At 38.9% G+C, this 24739-nt stretch overlaps 1 protein-coding gene across 3 annotated transcripts in view; it reads right to left on the reverse strand.

The window, feature by feature from the left end:
- VPS50 (VPS50 subunit of EARP/GARPII complex) overlaps positions 1–24739 on the reverse strand; it is a 103942-nt gene that overhangs the window by 52544 nt on the left and 26659 nt on the right. For all 3 annotated transcript variants that reach the window (XM_072854260.1, XM_072854258.1, XM_072854259.1), the window contains 5 exons: positions 23055–23097; positions 20176–20274; positions 16862–17002; positions 12295–12430; positions 104–201 (listed from right to left, as the gene is read on the reverse strand). In XM_072854260.1, coding sequence (XP_072710361.1) covers positions 104–201; positions 12295–12430; positions 16862–17002; positions 20176–20274; positions 23055–23097 — 517 coding nt within the window. The remainder of the gene's footprint in view (positions 1–103; positions 202–12294; positions 12431–16861; positions 17003–20175; positions 20275–23054; positions 23098–24739) is intronic.

Below are 24739 nucleotides of genomic sequence, written 5' to 3' on the forward strand. Positions count from 1 at the left end.
ATTTCTTTAAGATTAGTATAAATATAACTGTAATTAATACTGTGGGGAGGGGGGGTGGGGAGATAAAAATTTAGGAAAAAAAAACCAAAACCAAAAAACATACCTGCCATATTCGTGAAAGCCCGTGTTCCAATTTCTTTTTTACATAGCTCCGGTCAAAACTGTTCTCTTCAGTTCCAATCACATTGCTGCCATCTGAAACTGAAGGTGAAAGGTATTGTAGGTATTTCCAAAAGCCTTGAAATGTATCCTAGATTTCTACCATAATGAAACTTCTGCCTTAGTCATTATCGTATTATCCATTATGCAAACTCCAGCAGAGCTTCTGCTCTAAACTTTCGAAAGGAAGTGAATAAAGCACATATAAATATTATATGTTAATGCAGACCAGGAGAGCTTCTGATTGTTTTTATGTAAGCAAGATACTCCACTCAATAAAAATCAAAAAAAGATGAGAGTAACAGATACTGATATTTTAAATACAAAAGATAAAGTTGAATGCTGAAGTGAGCACTGCTTATCCTCTACAACAAGATTCTCTAAGATATTCCACCTCTGTAGACAAGAATCATAAACTTAAAAATTTCAGAAGCAAGATTTTTAACTTTCTGCCCCAGTAAATTCTGTCTGCAACTCTGAGGAAAAATACTGAAACTTTTTCCATGAACTATGCACACAATATAGCATGCTCTTTTCTTTTTTTCCCCCTCTCAAACTAATCTATGCTTATGCATGAAATAATGGTAATCATATAATCAGGTGTCTTTCATTCTTCCAAATTACTTTATTTAATTCTAAAACCTTCATTCCCACAGCACTGGATCACTTTCCAAAAAAGCATTGTAATGCATGGTAAACTTCTCCTGTAGGTGGTCCTCTTTCTCCCCATGGAAGAAATATATTTTATTTCCATTTTAAAAAAGAGAAGGTAATATTTTATATGTAGTTTGTGAGCACACAGTTGTCATTACGCTTGCAGTCTGTGATGGCACTGTCATGCAGTTTTCTTCACAGCCTATGACTGACCACAGGAAAGCTCTTAGGCAGACTATACATACAAACTCTCCCCATGATAAGAAAACTCTGCTGTTTCTGACAAGGAGAAAAACTATGTATGTCCTTTAAAGCCCAAATCATTTAGTGATTTGACGTGAAAGATAAAAATTCACATAAAATATTACACTGGAATATTATGAAGTGTACAGCCCTCCTTCTACCCCATCATTCAAGAGGCTGCAAACACAGAAGAATTAAAATTGCCTATAGCACCCCAGCATTGCCATGCAGCTCAGACCTGTCTTTCCATCTTCTCTGCAACCTCCAGCTAGTTTTCAGTACTTGAGAAGACTATTCACTCTCTTGTTCCTGGCCCAGCTGGTCTCATTTCTCTACCTCCACACACAGACCCCCAACTCAAAGCCCTTTCTTTCCCTGATTCCAGCATTTCCTCTCAAAAACCTCCACAGCCCCAAGCTATCATTTTGCACATGCATCAGGCAGTCTCATCCCTGCCGCCTAGGCTTCACGGGAACAGGCAGCACAAAGCCCAGATCCTACAGGAACCCAGAGAGGGAACTGGGGCGGGGGAGAGAAAAAAAGAAGTTTTCTGTGATATCATAGGAAAGACAGTCCCTATCTATAATTTGGGTCTACCTGGAGAGCAACAGAACACGACTAACAGACTAGGGCATCTCTAATGTCCTTGACTTAGATTACGTTCTTGAAAGATGGACTCTCTTTTAACCTGTTGGACTTCATGATCAGGTAGATACATCACTGCTATAACGCAGACAGGAGGCTAAAGGGAAGAGTAGAACATTTAACAGCTCCTCAACAACTGGCAGTAGTGTCTTGGCCAGCCCTAACTTGTGGAATACATGGGGGGGGGGGGGGGGCGGAATTTCTAGCCTCAGCAAGGAATTTGGAAGCGATCCAAGGCCATGGACTGAACTGCCTCAGTGGGATTCCACGCAGCTTCCACCCAGGGGGACAGCACTAAGGCTGTGAAGCACGCCCAGGTGTTAAACTGTGATGCTGCCAGAGGGCTCAGGTGTGGCTCCAGCAGCTTTTCATTGATGAGCTGATCTCATCAATGCAGGGACAGGATTTTACGCAGTCATTCAAAACTAGCAAGGACAAAAACACCACCTGCATACTGAATCCCTGTCACAATATTGTTCCTTAGATGGTAACGTGCTACCAGGACCACAGTGAGAGCTACTCCTGACTGACCTTTGCAGTTCTTCATTACTAGGCTTCATCGTTTTTTCCAGAAAGCCTCCTGGCTTAATTTCACTTTCCTCAGACAGAGTAGCAATTTTTCACGTCTAATTTTGCTGTCTACTGAAGAAGAGTCCAGAACCATAAAGAACCTACATCTGCCCTCCATTTGCCAGCGCTAAGAAATTTTTTGTCAGCAAAAGTGCTCTTTCCATGTCAAGCCTTGTCTGAATCCAGACCATGCAGTCTAGATGAACATCGTGTAAATACCATAAGCACCTTACTAATGAGCCCAGTAAGGAACGGGAGGCTGGATACAAGACTTTAATCAACCTTTTCAGAACAGACCTCCGCAGCATTGTCTGGACTACTGCATATTTAAGAGGAGGAAGGAAAGAGTCATCCACTGAACAAGAATGGTTATGACTGATATCAGATACTGACAATTCAGTTAAACCAAAATACAAAAGAGCACTGCAGAGTCTGACCACGTTCTGACCATATTTTCTTCAGATCATCCAGTGCTCACTGTCAAGCGAGCAGAGTTTCCTTCTGTAACAATCACTAATCCTAATTAGCACTTACCAGTGTCTCATACTCCCAGTCCTAGGCCAGACTCCCTGTAAGTAGAAGAACATGATATGCATCTTCCTTCTCCCCATCAACGACCTGTTTTCTAATTTGAACCTTTTCAAAGTATGTTTCTCAGAACAAGAACTATTTGTATTTCCCATGTAAATAAAAAAAATAAAATTTATTCAAAATATATATATTACCTATTATATGAATGCTTATATAGTATATAAGCATAATAGGAATAACAAAAATATGAAACCTTGAACATCTGTAGCTCCATTTAAATTAAGCAAATGTGGGGAATATGGTTACTGAGAAGGATGCTGGCCTTTATTTCTTTCGAGTGGAGCTATTTGGGGTGTCTGGACATGTTATTAAATTATGATCTTTATCAAACACTGAGGGAACTTCCTCTGCAAGCTAGGGATTATGATAGTGAACATATGAACACTACCAAGAAGAATCTTCAAGCCAGTTAAGTTAAAATTAGTCTGCCCATGAGGCTGGACCTCAAGAATACAGAACCACTACAACACTACATGCAGCCAGAATATAAAAGCTCTGGTACTTTCAATTGAATAACTCCTCCTCACAATTAAAAACATAATAAAATATACACTGGAATTTGGGCTTATATTAGGGATAGATATTCATTCCTTCCAAGGCTGCAAAGCTGTGTTCAACTCTTTCCTGTTTGAAGTCATTGAGACTGCTTTTGCAGGTAGACTGAGAATTTACCCTAATTACTCAAAATAAGAAGATAAAAGCCTGCTTGATGTGAAAACAAGACACAAACATAATTCCATACTATATCTACTGTTGCAGGGCACTCAAAGACAATTTTCCCTATGAAAGAAAAATCATAGAAGAAATATTAGCTACTGTATACGTAAATTATAATTTAGTAACTGTACCTAAATATGCTCCTCTTCTCCTGAAAGCAGTAATTCTGACAAATGCATTTTCAAAAGTGATTTCTCATGGAAGATTAAACAAAATATAAACAGAAAGAATAACCCAACTAGAAAAACACTACGTGGATTTATCCTTTCTCTGACTACATGAGTAAACAAAACCAGCTATCTTAGTCACAGCACGATCTTTAGAAGTTTCTGCAACCTCCTCTTTTCTATACTTCTGCAAAGTGAAGCCAAGCCTAAACAAGTCAGTATCTTTGACCTATTCTCAAGGTTAAGACCATAGTCCTTGTCCTCACAAACTGCCATTTATGAAGGAATGGTTGGACAGAGTCATATGGATGCTGTTGTTCACTAAAAATCCATGCAATATTCTCTCTGGCAGTCTCCCAGTGCTCCTGGCTTATGGCCAGTCATGCTAAGACGTCTTGCTTCCAGTCTTTTAATGAACTGTACTGCAGCTAATTCCACACATGCAAACATATGAATTTAGGATAATTTCCTTGAAATTCAAGGATTGGACAAAGGTCCACAAGCATTTACGCTATTTTCTTTGAAGAATTTGGAACAGGTAGCAGAATACATAAATATTCATAATTTCACATAAAAATAAGAATCAGAAGCATCCAGGAGTTATTATTCTAGATGCCTGATTTATATACAGTATTTTTTCAGGTTTCTGAGTATTCTTCCAAAATTCATAAAGGCAGCCTTAAGTCATAACAAAAGGTTTTTGTTTAAGCCTTGCTAGGCAAGGGGGGGGGGGGGGGGGAATCAATCACATCACTGTCCTCTAGCTTCATTCTTTGAACACCAAGCAGGTCTTGCACAGAATTTACATAGTATTGTAAGTGGAATGTTTTGAAAATTAAAATGGTTGAAATTAAATTTACATCTTACATCATTTTCTTCTTGCTTTTCATTGAATATATTACAGCTATTACAGTTGTTACCAACTTTTACAACTAGGATTACACTTGTGAAATCAGGAGTTTAAATGCTATAGTGATCATTTCACTGCTCAGTTTCAGTTCTGTTAAATTAGTGTCTCAGGAATACATGTGAATTACATTAATGTCACAGTAAATTTTATGGCATGTGAAAATGCAGCTGAACCAGACAGGGCCTTGCACAAACCAATGCGACTTTGAAGTTCACTTTGCTTTGAGCACGGAAGACAAAATGACCTGCACAGTTCCCTTTAAAACTCTTTTTTTTCTTTGATTCTACACTACAAACACAAACAATGCTTTCACCATGACCAACAGTGCAATTAAAAATTTTCCAGTAAGCAGTTTATTTTCAGGGATGAGAACCTGTATCACAGCAAATTGCTGTTTACTATATGAACAACAAAATCACAGAATAAGTAGTGCATTAAATGTGACATAGAGCTTATTTCATGCTATGGAGTTGATACTTTCAGTTCACTAATTTCATCTTCAGTATGATTAAACAAGTCCTACATATGAACACTTAATTCTGTCTTTCCAACAGTATATTACAGCAATTAGTTAAGTGTTATTATTGATGATTCATAGAACTATCAATACCATACATTTCACTACGATTTACTGCTACTCTGTTATAACACTTCAGCAAACTAAATCTCATTAGTATTTCCTATTTCATGAAAGGTATTAAAATATGTCTCATGCTTTAAAAATTTTTAGGATTGCATTTATAACTAGAGATAATGATCTGTTTCCATTTAGTTTATCCCAAGTAAGAGTTTTTTTAATTGATCTTAAAAAAAAGTAATCCCCAAAGACCAGTCCACACTATAACTGAAAGAACAACTGCAAATTCTGAACTCAATTCTAGGGAAAAAAATTAAAAACCCCTCAATCCCAAAGACTTTCTCCTATAAAGGTTCCAAACAAAAAAAAATCCTGTTGTGAAAGTATTTTCTATTCCATTTTGCTCTGCAGTTTCAAACTAGACTAATTTTCAGAACATAAATAAGCAGAATATTTAACAATATAAAGTAGACCCACAATGCCTAAGAAAGCTTGTGTTTCCTTTTTGCTAGTTTGTGGAGACATAGCTGTTATTTTGTCGATCACATCCACTGGGATCTGATGATGTCCATCTTGCCATTTTATTCCTAAAAACTGGATCTCCTGTGCAGGTCCCTTGACCTTACTTTGTTTTATGGCAAACCCAGCTTTCAGAAGGATTTGGACTATTTTCTTCCCTTTCTCAAAAACTTTTTCTGCTGTGTTTCCCCACATGATGATGTCATCAATATATTGCAGATGTTCTGGAGCATCACCCTGTTCCAGTGCTGTCTGGATCAGTCCATGGCAAATGGTGGGGCTGTGTTTCCACCCCTGGGGCAATGAATTCCAAGTGTACTGAACGCCCCTCCAAGTGAAAGCAAACTGTGGCCTGCACTCTGCTGCCAAGGGGGTTGAGAAAAACACATTAGAGATATCAGTTGTGGCATACCACTTGGCTGCCTTTGACTCCCAGTCGTATGGAAGTTCTAGCATGTCCGGCACGGGCAGCACGCAGCGGTGGCGTGACTTCATTCAGGCCATGATAGTCTACTGTTAGTCTCCACTCTCCATTAGACTTTTGCACTGGCCATACAGGACTGTTAAAGGGTGAGCGAGTCTTGCTGATCACTCCTTGGCTCTCCAGTCGATGAATTAATTGATGGATGGGAATCAGGGAGTCTCGGTGCGATATTGCCTTTGGTGCACTGTTGTAGTAGCAATCAGTACTTGTTGTTCTTCGACCCTCAGCAACCCCACAACAGAAGGGTCCTCTGAGAGACCAGGCAAGGTGGACAGCTGTTTAATTTGCTCCATCTCCAAGGCAGCTATACCAAAAGCCCACCGGTACCCTTTTGGGTCCTTGAAATACCCTCTCCTGAGGGAGTCTATGCCAAGGATGCACGGAGCCTCCGGGCCAGTCACAATGGGGTGCTTTTGCCACTCATTCTCAGTTAGGCTCACTTCAGCCTCCAATACAGTTAGCTGTTGGGATCCCCCTGTCACTCCAGAAATACAGATGGGTTCTGCCCCTTTATAGCTTGATGGTATTAGGGTACACTGTGCACCGGTGTCCACTAGAGCCTTATACTCCTCTGGGTCTGATGCGCCAGGCCATTGAATCCACACAGTCCAGTAAACCCGGTTGTCCCTTTCCTCCACCTGGCTGGAGGCAGGGCCCCTCTAGTCCTGGTCATAGTATTCATTACTTATTTCTGGTAAATACGAGTCAGGAGCTCTTTCATTAAAATCAGGAGCAAGATCAGCCCTTTTCCTCCATCTGGGGAACTGTCCACTGGAAACCGGAGCAGCAATTTTCCTGGAAGAACCCCCTTGTGTGATTGTTTTTCCTTGTAACTCACGTACCTGTACTGCTAGGGTCAAGGTAGGTTTTCCATCCCACTTCCTCATGTCCTCGCCACAGTCATGCAGGTAAAATCATAGGGTGCCCCATGGTGTGCATCCTCTATATCCTCTCTCTTGAGCAGAAGAACGCTGACTCCTAATAGCTGAGATACTGGTCCATACAGGTGGGGTGTAGCACCTATCCTCTTTGAGTTGCTGGACCTCCCAGGATAGTTTCTCCACAGCCAAGATGAGGGAGAAAGAAATATTTTCTTCATATTGCTGGAGCTGGCCAGCCAATTCATCCGCTGTTGGTCCCTCCCCGTCTTTCCAGGTCATTACTGCCAATGAGTTGGCATACGACAATGGTGCACTCCGTACAAACTTCTGCCGCATGGGTCGTGTCCACTTGACTTCATCTGGATCTTTGGATAACTGCTCGTTGTCCAGGTCACTATAAATCACCTCCAGCACGGCTAATTCCCTCAGGTACTGGATATACCTCTCTCCATGGTGGTCCACTTGCCTGGGCGATATATAACATCTTCCCTGAAGGGATATCTTTCCTTCACACCTGACAGGAGTCGCCTCCAGGTGCCGAGGGCTTGTGCCCCTTTTCCAATCACTTTGTCAATGCCCCCTTGCCTAGAAAGGGATCCCGGCTGCTTGGCTTCCTTACCCTCTAATTGCAGGCTACTGGCCCCATTACCCCAGCATCAGAGCAGCCGGGTGACAACATGCTTGCCTGAACGACAGCACAAATCTTTTTGCATATCTCGCAGCTCACTCAGGGATAGGGATTGGGTGGTTACTGTCCCTTTTATGAGCTCTTCCTCTTCTCATGATGGCCCTGCTTTTTCATCATCCCTTACTAAACGAGCTGACTTTCACTTCCAAGATTTCTTCTTGTTTATAGGGGCGATTGATACCGGCACAGGTTGGTTCTCTGGTTCAGCTGCAGTGCCTGTCGCCAGGATTGGAGTAGCCACAGTGCCTGTCATTTTGTTGTCAGATCCACAGACCTCCTCTTCCCCTTGAGGGTTCTGAATAGTGTTGAACAGGGCTCAGTAAGCACGGGCCAGGCCCCAGCACATTGCAGTGATTTGTGTCTCTCTGGAATTGCCAGGGTGACAGCATACTTTTTCCAAATATTTCACTAGTTTTTCAGGATTCTGCAGTTGTTCAGGGATAAAGTTCCAAAGCATTGATGACCACTGTCCTAGGCGCTTGCCTATACTATCCCACACACCCTGACACTCATAACTATTAAGCCTCAGGGCAGATCTCTGGGTGGTATTTTTAAATACTTGTTTAACACTAAGCAAGATCTGACACACATTCCGGAAACATAGCAATAGGAACATGCTGGTTTGAACATCCCAAGGATATTGAAAATTCTCAAGAGCTATTGTAATTAGCCTGGAGGAGAAAGGGAAGATGGAGGAAGGTGTCTCCCCCATAGATTGGCTCTCTGAGGAGAAAAAGTAAAAGTGTAATTATTAATAGTTTCTGACAGATGGTTCCCGAAGTATAGAGGTGACAGAAATGCTGAGTACAAATACCAGACTGGTCTCACAACCAATAATTTTATCATAACATAAGCCAGTGTTACACAGTACAGCAAAGCAATAATCTTAACCCAACTCCCAGAGGTGATAGCCAGCACGTAAGTACTGATAAGCAGTATATACGGCAAGTAAGGTGTTATATAACACAACTCTGAGAACAAGCACAACAATGCTTGAGAGCAAATAAATCAACATTGAGACCAGCGACTATTAAACTAATATCATGAATGCTTGTAACAAATTTGTTTTAACGTGCTCTGGTCAGACCTGTCGTTATCTCAACCCTTTAAGCCCCACGTTGGGCACCAAAAAGAACTGTCGTGGTTTAGCCCCAGTCGGCCACACAGCCGCTCACTCACCCTCTCCCCCACCCCTGGTGGGATGGGGGAGAGGATCTGAAGAGTAAAAGTAAGAACGCTTGTGGGTTGAGCTAAGAACAGTTTAATAATTTAATAATAATAATAATGAAAAGGAAAACAACAAGAGCAGCGAGAAATAAAACCCAAGAAAGACAAGTGATGCAAATGAAAAACAATTGCTCACCACCAACCAATGCTCAGCCCATCCCCAAGCAGCGGCCACTCCCCAGCCAAGTCCCCCCCAGTTTCTATACTGAGCCTGACGCCATATGGTATGGAATAGCCCTTTGGCCAGTTGGGGTCAGCTGTCCTGGCTGTGCCCCCTCCCAGCTTCTTGTGCACCTCCACCCTTCTCATTGGCAGGCCAGTATGAGAAGCTGAAAAGTCCCTGACTGCTTCGCAACAACTAAACCATCAGTGTGTTATCAACATTATTCTCATCCTAAATCCAAAACACAGCACTATACCAGCTACTAGAAAGAAAATTAACTCTATTCCAGCTGAAACCAGGACATGCATTTATATCTAGAGATAATGATCTGTTTCCATTTAGTTTATCCCAGGTAAGAGTTTTTTTAATTTATCTTAAAAAAAGTAATCCCCAAAGACCAGTCCACACTATAACTGAAAGAACAACTGCAAATTCTGAACTCAATACTAGGGAAAAAAATAAAAAAACCCTCAATCTCAAAAAGTTTCTCCTATAAACAGTCCAAGCAAAAAAAATCCTGTTGTGAAAGTATTTTCTATTCCATTTTGCTCTTCAGTCTCAAACTAGACTCATTTTCAGAACATAAATAAGCAGAATATTTAATGATATAAAGCAGACAGACACACCTCCTTCCTCAGAAATGCAGAAGGGCAATTATTTACAAGTTATGCAAGTACATTTTAACATCTGTAACAGGCATTAATAATCACAAATACGTGACACATGCTCTAGATTAAGTGCAACCTCCTTTCCATAACCCATGCAGGACTTCTTTTGGATAAGCTTCACTATTAAAATAGAAAGAGCCGTGCAATTCATGTCTTCTAAATCCAGCCTCTCACTTCTACAGCTGGGTCTGTGCCCTAAAATCAAGAGTCCCTTGACCCATTTAAGGTACTTTTTAAGACTGCTAACATTAACTGGCACAACAAGAGAAAAATACTGGGACAGCTTTGAGTTCTCAAAATGATAAAAGCCAGATACACATACAACAGTTAAGACTGCTCCTTCTATTGCTCCAGTCTATGGGGTTTAATCGAGGGAACAATTTTAGCACAATCTCCTGAACTGCTTCCATGGTTCCTTCTGACATACCCGCCCTTTCTACAGGAATTTTACCCTTTGGCTTTAGCACATATCACAGCTATTAAATCAGCAATTATGGAATGAGACTTCCCTGTACAGGTTTAATAATTACTACAGCATGAGCAATGACTTTCAGAAAAAACAGACATTTGGTAGATATTTATATTCCCTCTGAAATTAAATTATACTTGTGAAATTCCCTTTTGTGTGCTTTATCATTGCTGAGGTATTTGAAAAAGTGATTCAGTAGCTCAAATATATTCTAGTTGTACATTACAGCTAAGCCACGATGTCTCCAGAAATTTAAAAACTGAGTGACAGAAGATGTAGTGGATTAGTAGTAAACATACCAAAACACTCTGGCACGCATTTAAAAAGCAATGCATTTAAAATTACTCATGTGACTGAATATACCACTTTATGAGGCTTAATGGTTCCTTTAAAAGGTTTTGCAGTACAAATGATTTTCTTTCTTCAGGATATCACAAGTAACCACCCTAAGGGGAACTATTTTTAAAATTACATCTGGAGCTGAGCAAGTAGTCTACTGTGATAATGTTTCCATGCAATAAACTCTTTATGATACCTGCTTTATTTTACACATGCAGGGATCACAACGAAATGAAAACAAGAGAAGGAAATGTAATTATCTGAAGTTATTTTAAATTTTAAAATAAGTATTATTGAGAATGAGCAATTCACTCAAAACTTCAGAATCTTTCTTCACATGGTGCATCTCAAAATTAAACATTTCAACTCTGAATTTTAATTCTGATATAAAAACTTTCATCTGAAATAACATTTTCAATTAATCCACAATTTTTAATTTTTTTTTTTTTTTAAGATTCCACACAATACAGGAAGGACACTCTGAAGAAAATATTTTTGTCAATTTTTCAAATTTAAAGTAGGAAAACAATGTTAATTAGCATAAATTTAATTATTTTTAAGACTTAAAATCTGCAATAAATCTGACTTTTGAAAGAAATGTCAGAATGTCAGAAAAGTCCAGTGTTCCAAAATCTGTTCCTTACTTCTATTTCCAATTTTTTTTCCCCTTTCTTCTTATCATCTAACGTAAAGGATACAAGTTTTCTGCAAATCAGGCAAGGAAGAATAACTTTAGCAGCAATCCTACAGTCCTTGTCCTTTGACAGAAGCCTCCTTTTCAGTAAGAAAAGAGCAATCCTATCCGATTCAAATAAATAGGAGTTTTACATAAATCTTAATACTGTAAATTTCACAGTCTGCCCTCTGCCAAACACAAGCATCTTAAGTTAGTAGGGAAATAAAGTCTGTCTTCAGACATTTTATAATAATTTAGAATACATCCAGCAAAACGTACTTAGGAGAACTTAGAGAATAGACAAAGGTTTTGTGCTTCTGTCCTAAAAAACATTGTTGTCCTGGAACAACAATAAAAGAAAACCAAAATTATACTTTAAGATTAAATGTTTGCCTTTTCCTGTAAGGGTGTCGAGGAAATTGTGACCACATCTTATGATGGATTCACTAGTATAGATGACATACAACATTCATTAAATTGGATTTCCTGAAAATCACAACGACAGGTTTACAACAGATTAATTCCCTATTGTTTCAGTCACCTTTCCTAGTACATAATCCAGTATACCAATCTACTAAACTTAATATGCAGTGAAAATTTTAACATTGATAAGAAAATCTGCAACTTCACATTGGTCCTATATTAAAGGAAAAAATCCTCAGACTTTGTAGACATCTACCACAGCTGACTTCCAACTCAACAATAAGCAGTTTAAAACTGTTTATATCTGTAATAACGGCACATACACGTATTCATTAAAAAATGAACCTTATACTGAAGACTACAAAAATCCAGTGATTATTTAAGTCCTTACTGCACACTATAAGCAATAATGCTGAAGGCACTGAGTCAAGATCACAAAGGTACCGACACACAAGTTAACAACTTGAGCATAAGAAAAGTTATTTCCAAATATCATAAGTTTTGTTTCCAGAACAGTTTCTTACCAGAAGACGCAGCTGCTACCTCATCTTGGTCATGATTCTCATGCCACTGCATCGTTCGGTAGTAACTGAGCATGACTTCCCAGAGGGCTTTGCACAGATCAGCAAGGCATGGAATGTAGCTGTCTGATGTAATATGCTACAGAAAGACAAAATAATATTGTGAAACTTAGCAACTGTGTTCATCTTTTGCAGAGGCAAAACAAACCATACGAAACCCTCCATATTCATACAACTGAGGTGCTTGACATATATCAGTTTCCTTTTCAAAAGTATTTGAGAGATGACAAATGCCTGATTTTAGTCAACTAATCAAATGCTTTCTAAAAGTGCAAAGTTTATTCGTTAGCACCTTTTTTTTCTTTTCAATTGCGCATATATTAACCACCTCTTATATTTATGGAACAGCAAGGTAGATACAGAAGTAAAGCCATACAGTCTAATGGTCAGCACATCCCACCATCAAAGAGGGATGCAGTCAACCCTGTGCCATGCAGACACTGTGTCAATTCAATGATATAGATACTAGTACTTCAGCACTACACAGAAGCCATCCTGGCTGACATCCCATTGCACTGAATGCTGTATAAAGTAGTTTAAAAACAAACAAACTTCGATGGCAGCTGTCCTACCTCCCTGATCCACCCTGCTCCAAAGAGCCATTGCGATTTAAGATATTCATTAGGTGAAGAGTATAATTTTTATCAGAGAGATAGATACGCAGTAGAAATATCTAAGATGACATTGTCAGGTAAAGCAATGAACTTGAGAAGGAGTCTTGCTGGGTAAAGAAAAGACTGTAAAATATATTGCTTATCTGAGTGGTAATGGAAAGTTATCCTTGTCTCACTTGCTGTGAAGAAGCACAGTCTCACAGCTTATAAACAAGGGCAAAGTCCAGCTGCACAAATGTGATTTCAATTACATTATTATTTAAAGGTTCACAGAGAAGTCTGGAAATTAACACTTCAAACTAACACTGTTGTAGAAAACAAGTTCATACTTTCCCATTGCTACTTCAGTGTCCACAGTTGACTTCTGCAAGGCTTTTACCATGTGGGCACTGCATGCTAACCCAAAAATGTATATCCAAGATGATATAAAAACTTTGGCATTACAGTTACAACAAAAGTCTTCAAAAACAGTAACAGCTTCTGCAACAATGATGTCAACGTAACCACCAAAATAATCAACCATGTATTCTACAGAGAGCAAACCCTTAATCAAAGCAATCGATTCCCACTGAATTGCACCCTCATCTACTGATGTAACTATGGCTTTCTAAACACTGAGTGTCCTTCCTGAGCAATGAACTGCAAGAAAACCTTGATAAGCTTGAATATTACGGTTGTTGGATAATAAACATCAGACTGGACAGATTTCTTCGCAAATGCAGATGCATCACTTATGCTCCTCCTATTTTTCAGCTTTCAGGTAAAAAAAAAATTTTAAAAAAATATAAACCACATGTCTTTGCTTTCTATTTAATGTTCTCTTGCTTTCTAAGCTTCATGTTCCTGGCAGTAGCACATACTGCCCAAGCCATAAAAAACATAACAATTGAGAATACTGCTTTTTTTTCTAAAACACTCTTTAATTGGAGAGTTGATATACATTACTGACTGCATTACTGAGACACTTTAATCTCAGATACTATAGACCTTTGCTAACAAAGAAACACAATAGGGTAATAAGTTTATCATTTAAACAATAAGTCGCCCTGCCATTTCAACAGCTGTTTCAGCAATTTTCTCTGCCAACTCATCAGAAAATGTTACTCTTACTGTATTTCAGTAGATACAGATACATTTCAAAAACACAGTAAGAGTATACTCTTACTGTATTCAGCTTTTAGTAGCTATAAAAATCTAAACTTTGGTGTGCAGATTACTATACTTGAAGACATATTGGTTTCCAGGTGGCCAGGAAGAAAGGATCACTTCCTAAATACCAAGATAATTCCATTTAGACTAAGGAAATTAACAACTGAATTTCTTTGAACTTCTGCTAGAACAAAGAAAATCAAAACTTCAAGATGAAGCAGCCAAACTCTCCTCTGCTCCAGTAGTATTCAAAAGGAAAAAGGATGTAAGAGTTAGAGCATGGCACATCGCTAGGAAAAGAAATGCTCAACAAGGAAATAGTGACTCAGAGTGCACAGGCACATAACTTACGTAAATGGCTAAGAATTACTGAAAACATTATTCTTTTAAAAAAACCCTTTTTTAAAAAGAATAAAAAACATTATTAAAAAATCCAGTATCTGACTTCCAGAAAAGAAACAAACAAACAAAAAATTAAAACAAAGAAAAAAAAAAACCCACCATAGTCCCCCACTGCCCATGTAAAAATGGAAGTGAGCTAAATGAGTTCATTTAGAAAGATTTTTAGAAACACACAACAGGAGAACTGCCCACAAAGGAAGACTTTAATTTTGTATGACTTCCATTATTTAATTAGAGTAAGCATTCTGTAACCACTTATACATTAAGAGCATCCTGGCTTAACAATGTAGACAAGTTGAAGAGGGTTCTCAATGGAACCAGACACAGAGAAAGAAGGCTCATATTTTAGTCTTAAACAATTTATTCCCTGACAACTGAACACAAGAGACGAAAGTCTGTTGGTATTTTTTCTACGGGAAGTTAGAAATGGAATTGCTATGATAGTCCAGCTTATTCAGCGCTCTGATTTTCACAAATGCACTGCAAACAGGTAACAACCAACTCTGAACAGCATGGTTTGTAACAGAAACCAAGATTTCCCATCTGCAGCTTATCCCTAAATACCTAATTGCTACCAAGAGAGTAATGAAAAAATTTTTTAAAAAAATTCAATAAATTTCAAGGAAATTACTGCAGTATTCATAGTACATTGTAGTCCTAAAGTTTAGGTACCTTCCTTTATACAGACTGCCAGATTCCAGCTATTGCAGGCTCACATAACTAAAGAACCATCTCATGAGGGTTCTGCAGAAGGAAAACCAAATAGAAATAATGAGGTAATAATTTTGTAACCACACAGTTAAAGCCACTCTCTTTCTGTGTATTACAAAATACGGTATTTCCAGTGATATGAAAGATCCTTCTGCACTGTAAAGGGTAAGGATTAACAGCAGCACACCATCTGTATTTTAGAAGATGCCAGGAGGAGCTCAGTAATACTATTTGTAAATGTAAATAAATGGGCTTAGTATCATAAATATTAGCAAAGAATGAGAAATAATACTGAAGGGCATATAGAAGTATAAAGCAAAATAACTCAGAAGAAAAGTGCATTAGAAACTAATAAATGAAAACAAAAACACCCTCTGAAGGCTTAAAGCAGAAGTACGAAAGGGCTGCAGTCTGGAGAACAGAGATCAGGGTTTGCTGGCTTTCTTCAACTAGAATTCATCTCAGAGAAGTGCAAATACAATCTATCTGGAATCTTACTCATTCTGTTCATTAATACGTATGTCAATTACTCCCAATAAATTAATTTGCATAATCCACTTTCACTCATATGAAGGCTCTTGGATTATGTAAGCCTTCTAAGTCAAAGGGGCTCCTCTTCATAATGAAATGGTTTTCACTGCAGATGTGTTGTTTACTAGTTGAAGCTACACAGTCCCTGGAGATCTGAGAAGTGAAAGAGCAGAAAGTGGATCAGAATATGAACTTTCATCTCCTTTTGACTGTACTTTGATTTAATAAATTGCAACTGATGGGGAGGGTCCTGGAGTTGATGAAGTATGATGAGGGTTTAGTCTGTGACTGAAACAAATGAAGAACATTCAAGATACAAACAATTTCAAGTTTTAAATCAATGTTACAACCACCTAAAATATCTCACACTCTCTCTCCCCACCACTGAAGTTTAAGAAAATTTCTCAGGGTGTAACGGTAAGATCACAAGTGAAAGAATTAAAGAGTGAACTAAAAATACTACTCAAAATACAGTAATTCATTCTAATAACATTAAAAAAATAAACAAAATACACACATGCAAGAAACTGCACCTCAAATCTATACTAGAGGAAAATACACGGTTATGCCCAGTCCATGATCTGCCTATCATCAGGCTTTTTCATCTCAATATTACAGCTGTCCCTTATCTTGATACCAAAAGTGCAATGAATCTGACACAAAGTTAGGAGAAATGAGAAGACGCCAATTAAGTTAATACCTTTACAAGAATTCTTACTGAAATGCAATATTACAGAAACTGTGAATACTGCCAAAACGCACTGAAATAAAGTTCAAAGCTAACAGTGATTACAGTAACTAGCATATTACACTGAAGACATGGGAGGTTTGAAATCTTGATCTCCTGTTTGTATCCTGCTACTTACTTCTTGACATTTGTTTAGACGGTGTGTACACTAAATCCAAAGTGCTAAGATTTAGTGCAATCAAAACCAGTATGAAGTTGTGAATAACCAATCTCTCAATTAGCCTATGAGTTGTATTAAGAAACTATAGTAGCTGCACGGTTATTTTAATAACTGAGTCCCTACTTACATAAGGTACACTTATAACAGTGGAAAAATTCAGATTAAAAAATATACATATATGCAAGAATTACATACTGTACAGAGGTCTTTGTACTGTAACTTCTGAAACTTGGTGTCTGTGTTTCCCGCACACAGCTCCACATATCCAAGGACTACTTGAAAGACAGTGTTGTGAATGGCTTGAGTGAAATGCATATGTAACTGGTCCATTGCTGTCTGAAAGAAAAGGAATAACATAAAATCAAACAGTAAAATTCAATTTGTCATATGCCATAGTCTTTTAATATAAGTCTTTCTCAGTACTGAACACAGGAGATTGTAAGCATGGCCTCCAATCTTTGTTTCAAAAATACCTAACATAGGACTTGGCCATATTACAATATGGTAATGTAAAAGAGTTCAGGTATTACCAGTAAAATCAGCTTCCCCTGCCATCTTCCCTCTATAACTCACCAGTTTTTTGACTTTATCACTAGTAAATATTAATTTTACGTGTATATAATATATTTAATTATAGAATTTACTCATTCATTCATTTACCCTCCCAATCACTGATGAATGTGTCAAAAAGATATGAGTTGATCTGTGCTGTTTTTCCCCATTGGAAACACTTCCAACTAAAATAAAAATATTTCTTTTGCAGTTAGTAAAACTAAAACCACAATTACAAAGTCTTCAATCCATCCACTTGCCAAACTGAGTTCTTCCTTGAAGAATATAAAGTAGGATTAAGTGTTACAGAAAGGCATGCACATCACTATTAATAAATTTCTCACAAAAATTCTCTTTGCAATAAAAGCAAAATATGACATTTGTTTAACAAAACTTGCTTTTTTCCAAAAAAAAAAATATCAGCACATGTACTAAACACTGATGACTATATAAGATACAAGTTTTGCCATAATGATGCCACAGTTTCAAGTCAGGCTGTTTCCCTGATCCTTTGTTAATAAACTGTACATAACATTAGTCCATTTCAGACCCTGAATTTTCTCACTCTTTCAAGATATGCTAACAATCAGTACATATGGTATATAAGAATTGATGAAAAAATTACTTGGTATGCTACAATGAAGTTATCACTTCCTGCAGATTTGAAAATGGTCGGTTTTGCTACTTTCTATTTGACATTCTTAGCTACTGACAAGAGCTGAGAACTCAATAACCCCCATAAGAAATGAACAAGCAATTCTGCTTCAATCCTATTGCAAATAATCGGTCTTCTGCAGCTAGTCACAACTTGAATTAGTCAAAGAAAACAGAATTACAAATGGAAACATGAAAAGTTTTGAAGATACTGAAGGTTCTTGTCATCTTGTTTAATGAGGAGGGGTCAAAATGAGAAATATTTCCATAATGATGCAACTAAATTCTTTTCAGGACAAGTTCAAAATACTTACTTTAATAGTAGCAAAAAGAATGTCAGAAACAAGTCACTCTATCATGAGAACAGAGCAGGCAAAACCGTGCAGTAACAAATAACAGTTTTGTTTTGTTCAGAAACTTCATTCCTCTCCAACAACAACAAAAAAAAGTCTGCCTTTCTCAACATATCATGCACTAGACTTCGGAGCAGTGAATGCATTATATCTACTTTTGTTCAGTAAATAAAGAAATTGCATACAATGCTCTAACAAAGGAAAAGTCTAATTAATCTTCTGCCCTGATTTTAAGTCACAGTCTTTAGGCAGCCCAATAATTCTGCACATTGTCAAAGTATGGGAAGAGAAATCCGTTTCTATCCTATTGCAGAGCTACACTGTTATCACAGTCAGGCCATGGAAAAAGAGCCCAACGTTGCTAGAAAGGTTCTAATTAGAAAGAAACAAAAACCAAACAAAAATTTAAAAACTAACCCAAAAAAGGTATTCTAATGTCAGACACATTTCTGAATACTGGGAAACAACATTAAAAAAACCCAAGCATAATAAAGAATGAATGGGGTTCTTGTCCTGTCTTCATTAGGGGACAGGCACTTCGACGTGATTTTTAGCAACTAAAGCTTTCTGGAGGAATCTCTTCTCTAAGCAAAACATCATTGCTACGCTGGCACCACCATGTTTAGCCTCACTATGTTATGAACACTGATCACTGATGAAAGATGCCTCCAGGACTTTCTTGTCTCCTTACCCCCCTTTACTTCTCAGGAGCCTGGTACTAGCTCCCACACTTCATAGCTGCTTCGGAAGGAAACAGGTTCACCGCCTTCCCAGAGAAACCATCCTAAGCCTCAAGGCAGCGCACCAAAAGAAGAGAAGTACATACTATCGGAGAGTTTAGACCTACTCCTATTTACATAAAAAAAGGCTCTAGTCATACAGAAATGTAACTTTTAGGACATGTCCACAGTATAGGTTTGACACACCTTGTCATATTTTGTTGCCAAAAAAAATTACCTCCTCACATCTTCATTCCTGTCACATTTGAGTACAATATGAAATGGGAATGCACACATACAAGGTACAGGTTGTGCACAACTCAGTAACATGGACCTAGCTATAAAAAAAATAGTACTCACATGCCCAAATACAATTAATAATGCAAATAGCATTATAAACGGAGCTGAAATATGGAACTGTTACAGTTATACCATGTCCAAAAAGCTACATGTTACAGTAACACACAGTTTACCTTTAGCAAGTACTGTTAAATTATCTGAGCATTATAAAAGCCTTTGTATACTCAGTAAGATTCATCAGCATTAGTGTGTTGGTTTTGGCTGTGACAGAGTTAATCTTCTCCATAGTAGCTAGTATGGGGCTATGTTTTGGATTTGTGCTGGAAACAGTGTTGATAATTCAGGGGTGTTTTCATTACTGCTGAGCAGTGCTTACACAGAGTCAGGGCCTCTTCTGCCTCTCACCCCACCCCACCAGCGAGTAGGCTGGGGGTGCACAAGAAGTTGGGAGGGGACACGGCTGGGACAGCTGACCCCAATGACCAAAGGGATATGCCATATCATATGGCATCATGCTCAGCGTGTAAAGCTGGGGAAGAAGGAGGAAGGGGGGGGACATTCGGAGTGATGGCGTTTGTCTTCCCAAGTAACCGTTATGTGTGATGCAGTCCTGCCTTCCTGGAGATGGCTGAACACCTGCCTGCCCATGGGAAGCAGTGAATGAATTCCTTGTTTGGCTTTGCTTGTGTGTGTGGCTTTTGCTTTACCTATGAAACTGTCTTTCTCTCAACCCACGAGTTTTCTCACTTTTACTCTTCTGATTCTCTCCCCCATCCCACGGGGGGGGAGTGAGCGAGCAGCTGTGTGGTGCTTAGTTGCCAGCTGGGGTTAAACCACAACAATTAGGAAAATAAATTTCTGTCACAGTACTCAAAGCTTCACACTGTTACACCACTGTTCTTTGTGACTTACTCAGAAGATGAGTACTAACCTGTGTTTTTCCAAGCAGCCTGTAAGCCTGCTGAACCTTTGTATAATGACTGATATCAAAGTTCTTGCATATTTTGGAGAGCGCTACGTCCAATTGTTCCTATATAAAAGAAGGAAAATAATGTGTCAAACAGTAAATAAAAAAAGGCCAAGTAATACATTATTTAAACAATAGCAAGTGAGGAAAAGATGTTTATTTAAACAATCTGATAAATATGATCGTAAAATAGCCAAGACTGTACATTACCGGACTATTCTGAGGTGCTCAAATGTTACTTCTTGCGGCCTAAAGTACTTCAGTCTGAAATTTCTGTCAGCCAAACAGTTCCACCATTTCCAAGAACAAGCACAGTAAAAGGTACACTACTTCGCTGAAGTCAAATTCAAAGTGATGTTTACTTTGAGAAGGTAAATTGAATCAATATGGGAGAGCTGGGATTTCTAACTTGGTCTACTCCCACTCCTAATAAAAACCCAGATCTAGGGAAAAAAATGAAAATGCTCCACAGGTGTTTCAGCTCAAGCAACTCAGTTATAGACTTCTTAACCCTCTGACTGCCATCTATTAAATGGAATTAGCAGTGACTTAAAAGTTCATTGTGAAACAAGTCATTTACAGAGTACTATACCAGCACAATGATCAGTACCACAGGAGAAAAAAAAGAAAGCACGCGCACATACACACACACAATTACTAGTTCTGCCATCAGAGCTGTGCTGAGTATACTGAACAGCTTTGCAATAAATGGAGTTCATCTATTATGTGCACTGAATGAAAAAAAAACTAAAATAGGATCATATACTTAATGACTACCTAATAAAGCTTCCAAGAATTTGACCATGTAGCTTAATAACATAATTCTTACTTAGATGCTGTAATATATTCAGAGGTACACAGCCTAACTCTAGCTATTTTCAATCAACAATGGAAGAAAAGAAAACATGAATCAATAACATATGATAACATACACAGCTCGCAGATACTTTCTCTCCTTGCTAGTCACTAAAGCCATTTCAATTCCTGTTATTTAATGATCTCGCAATGTAGTCTTGCTCTTGCAAACAGAAACCACAGGAGATGGTTGTTTAGTTCCTATGTACTTTGACTTACTCCACTGGAAAATTTTCATTAATTACTTCATTAGCCACAAAATATTTTTTTGGTAGCCGGGGGGCTAGAGGGGTGCTTCTGTGAGAAGCTTTTAGAAGCTTCCCCTATGTCCGATAGAGCCAATGCCAGCTGTCTCCAAGACAGACCCGCCGCTGGCCAAGGCTGAGCTCATCAGCAATGGTGGTAGTGCCTCTCTGATAACGTATTTAAGAAGGGGAAAAAAACCCCTGCACAGCAGCAACTGCAGCCAGAGAAAGAAGAGTGAGAATATGTGAGAGAAACAACTATGCTGACATCAAGGCCAGAGAAGAAGGAGGAGGAGGAGCAGGTGCTCCAGGCACCAGAGCAGAGATTCCCCTGCAGCCTGTGGTGAAGACCATGGTGAGGCAGGCTGTCCCCCTGCAGCCCATGGAGGTTAACAGTGGAGCAGATATCCACCTGCAGCCTGTGGAGGACCCCACACTGGAGCAGGTGGATGCCCGAAGGAGGCTGTGACCCTGTGGGAAGCCCACGCTGGAGCAGGCTCCTGGCAGGACCTGTGGACCCATGGAGAGAGGAGCCCACACTGGAGCAGGTTTGCTGGCAGGACTTGTGACCCCGTGGGGGACCCACGCGGGATCAATCTGTTCCTGAAGAACTGCATCCTGTGGAAGGCACCCACACTGGAGCAGTTCATGAAGAACTGTAGCCCATGGGAAGGACTCACATTGGAGAAGTTCGTGGAGGACTGTCTCCCATGGGAGGGACCCCATGCTGCAGCAGGGGAAGAGTGTGAGGAATCCTTCCCCTGAGGAGGAAGGAGCAGCAGAAACAACGTGTGATGAACTGACCACAACTCCCATTCCCCCTCCCCCTGCGCCGCTGAGGGGTAGGAGGTAGAGAATTTGGGAGTAAAGTTAAGCCCAGGAAGAAGGGAGGGGTGGGGGGAAGATGTTTTTAAGATTTGGGTTTATTTCTCATTATCCTACTCTGATTTGATTGGCAATAAATTAAACTAATTTCCCCAAGGCAAGTCTGTTTTGCCCATGATGGTAATTGGTGAATGATCTCTCCCTGTCCTTATCTCGACCCATGAGCCTTTCGTTATATTTTCTCTCCCCTGTCCAGCTGAGGATGGGAGGGATAGAGCAGCTTCGGTGGGCACCTGGTGTCCAGCCAGGGTCAATCCACCACATGGACTGAAAAGAATTCCTATTGTTCATGAACTTTTATTTGCCACCAATTTCCAGCAAGACACTTACCATTCTATATTCATTTGCTTTTGCGATACTATCTACCAACTGAAACTGATCTGTCTTGGTCATGTCTTTCCCAGCTATTCAAGTCAGTTTCTATGGCTTAGCACTGGCCCTATCCAGCAGTTTCCAGTTTGCTGACCTTTGAAATTTCCAGTGAAACTGTGATCCTTGTGTAGCTTATCCAAACCTACTGGCATGCTGACAATTTACTTTTCACAACTATTTAGGATTAGTCTAAACAATTCACAGCAGTTCATGGACTGAAAACCACCACATACCTTGATCATACAGGGAGCATACCTTTGCTCCAGTACTTCAAATGTTATGCGCCTATTTTATTTGACTACTTTACCACTTAAAGTGGGCACAATTAGTGAGCTGGGCTCATAAGTTTGATAATGTATTATAGAGCATTCAGGTTGATTGCAGCACAAAAGTCTACACGAATAGCAAAGTCTACACGAATAGCAAACTCTAGTACCTAGAGATTAAATACTAACATATACTAAACATCAATATATTAATTCTTACCTCTATTTGTTCCAAGGTGTCTTGTAGCTTTGAATTCAACTCACTATTAATAAAAGAAAAAAAAATGTTTAAAATAGAACTACTGATGATATTAACATTTCACACCACGTTTCTTGTTTCCAAAAAACACATCTGCCTGCTACCAAGCTGCAATATAGTAATTTATCATAAATCATCAATGTGCTGTTACTGTGGCAGACTAGCATCACCACACCACTGTTATTACTGAAAGGCACTTACTGCAGGCATTTGCAGTATTCCTAACACTTCAAATTAAAACATCTGTTGCAGCAGCACATTATCCTAGGTTTATAATGCAACAGTGTTAAGAGGGCCTAAACAAGACCTCATCCTGCTAGGATTTAGCCAAGCATTCAAAGACATTCCCAACCCCCAAGAAATTTGTGCTCTAAGTGTTTTGATTTGGCACTGTGGTGTACAGCAGAACACACCCAGAAAGGTCAGGGCTGTCAAGTCTTTGCAAACTATGGTATAGCAACTTTTATTTGTTGCTCAGGAACCCCTTACAGAAACACTATAGGAAAAAAAGAACTTAAAGCTTACACAACTCTTAGAAAATCTTTTTAAGACCATCATTTCACTTCTCTGAGCTATATTTGGTATAGAAAGATTAAAAAAAATAGCTACCATAATAGAAACTATTTAGGACAAAGAAAGGCACAACTGCTCCTTTCCAACAATCAGCTTTAAAAATTTCAAAAAGCCAGACAGAAAAATAAGACATAAAATATGACTACTATGTTTTTGTTTGGTAGGGTCGAAGCAACCAAGAAATAGCCAGGATATTATCAAGCATGGAAAGCACCGAGTTTTCATGGGATAATCACCATACCTGATTTTAGACAACTTACTTCTGCGCTCTGAATCTTCTCCTAAGGGGCCTACATTAACTATCAAATTACAGATTCTAGCTTCCCTACCTAGTTCTCTCCACTTAAATGATATGCTCATCACCCCTCCTTTTTTGGTTCTGTTAGATAACCTGGATACAGCACCCTCCAAAGAAAGGTTTAAACAGAAAAAACTGCATCAGAAAGAGCTGGCATTAAACACTAAATCAAGTCGCCAATATTTCCTTGTTGTTTCTCCACATGGAACAAGCCTTCAAACAGAAAAGCCTCCATAACAATTTCATGTTTACTACATCTCCTGCTAGAGTTTGAGCATTTCCTGTTACTCCAGTTCTTTTAGCTAGCAAGAAGACATTAGAACAAGAGTAAGAACCTTGCTCTCTGTACAGAATCACTCCTTCTTTCCACCTTTGAATTAGGTACAGCATAGACTATCACCCCCTATGTATAAACATATAGTTGGTTTACATGTTGAAATTAACTGGTCTAAAATATAGAAGCTGCTGACATTAGCAAAAAGTGATGCAACGCACAGGTAGCCTCTGCACAGACTGAACAAATTAAGCAGTTGTACTGCTGTTAAGTCCTATGAAAATTCACAAAGCCCCTAAAGGTAGCAGGTACCATATGAACACAAGACTATGATTCCTTTCAAACAAATGTCATGAACATGCTGCTGCTAATCTAGCATTTAATTACCTTTTCTAATTAAAATAAAAATACACATGGATTTTTCACCTCAGCCAGGCAACTTACACACTCACACACATGAAGAACTTGCTCAACTACTGCAGTGTAGCGCTGAAAACCTTC

This window comes from Ciconia boyciana, chromosome 2, assembly GCF_034638445.1.
Source record: "Ciconia boyciana chromosome 2, ASM3463844v1, whole genome shotgun sequence".
NCBI classification, from domain to species: Eukaryota; Metazoa; Chordata; class Aves; order Ciconiiformes; family Ciconiidae; genus Ciconia; species Ciconia boyciana.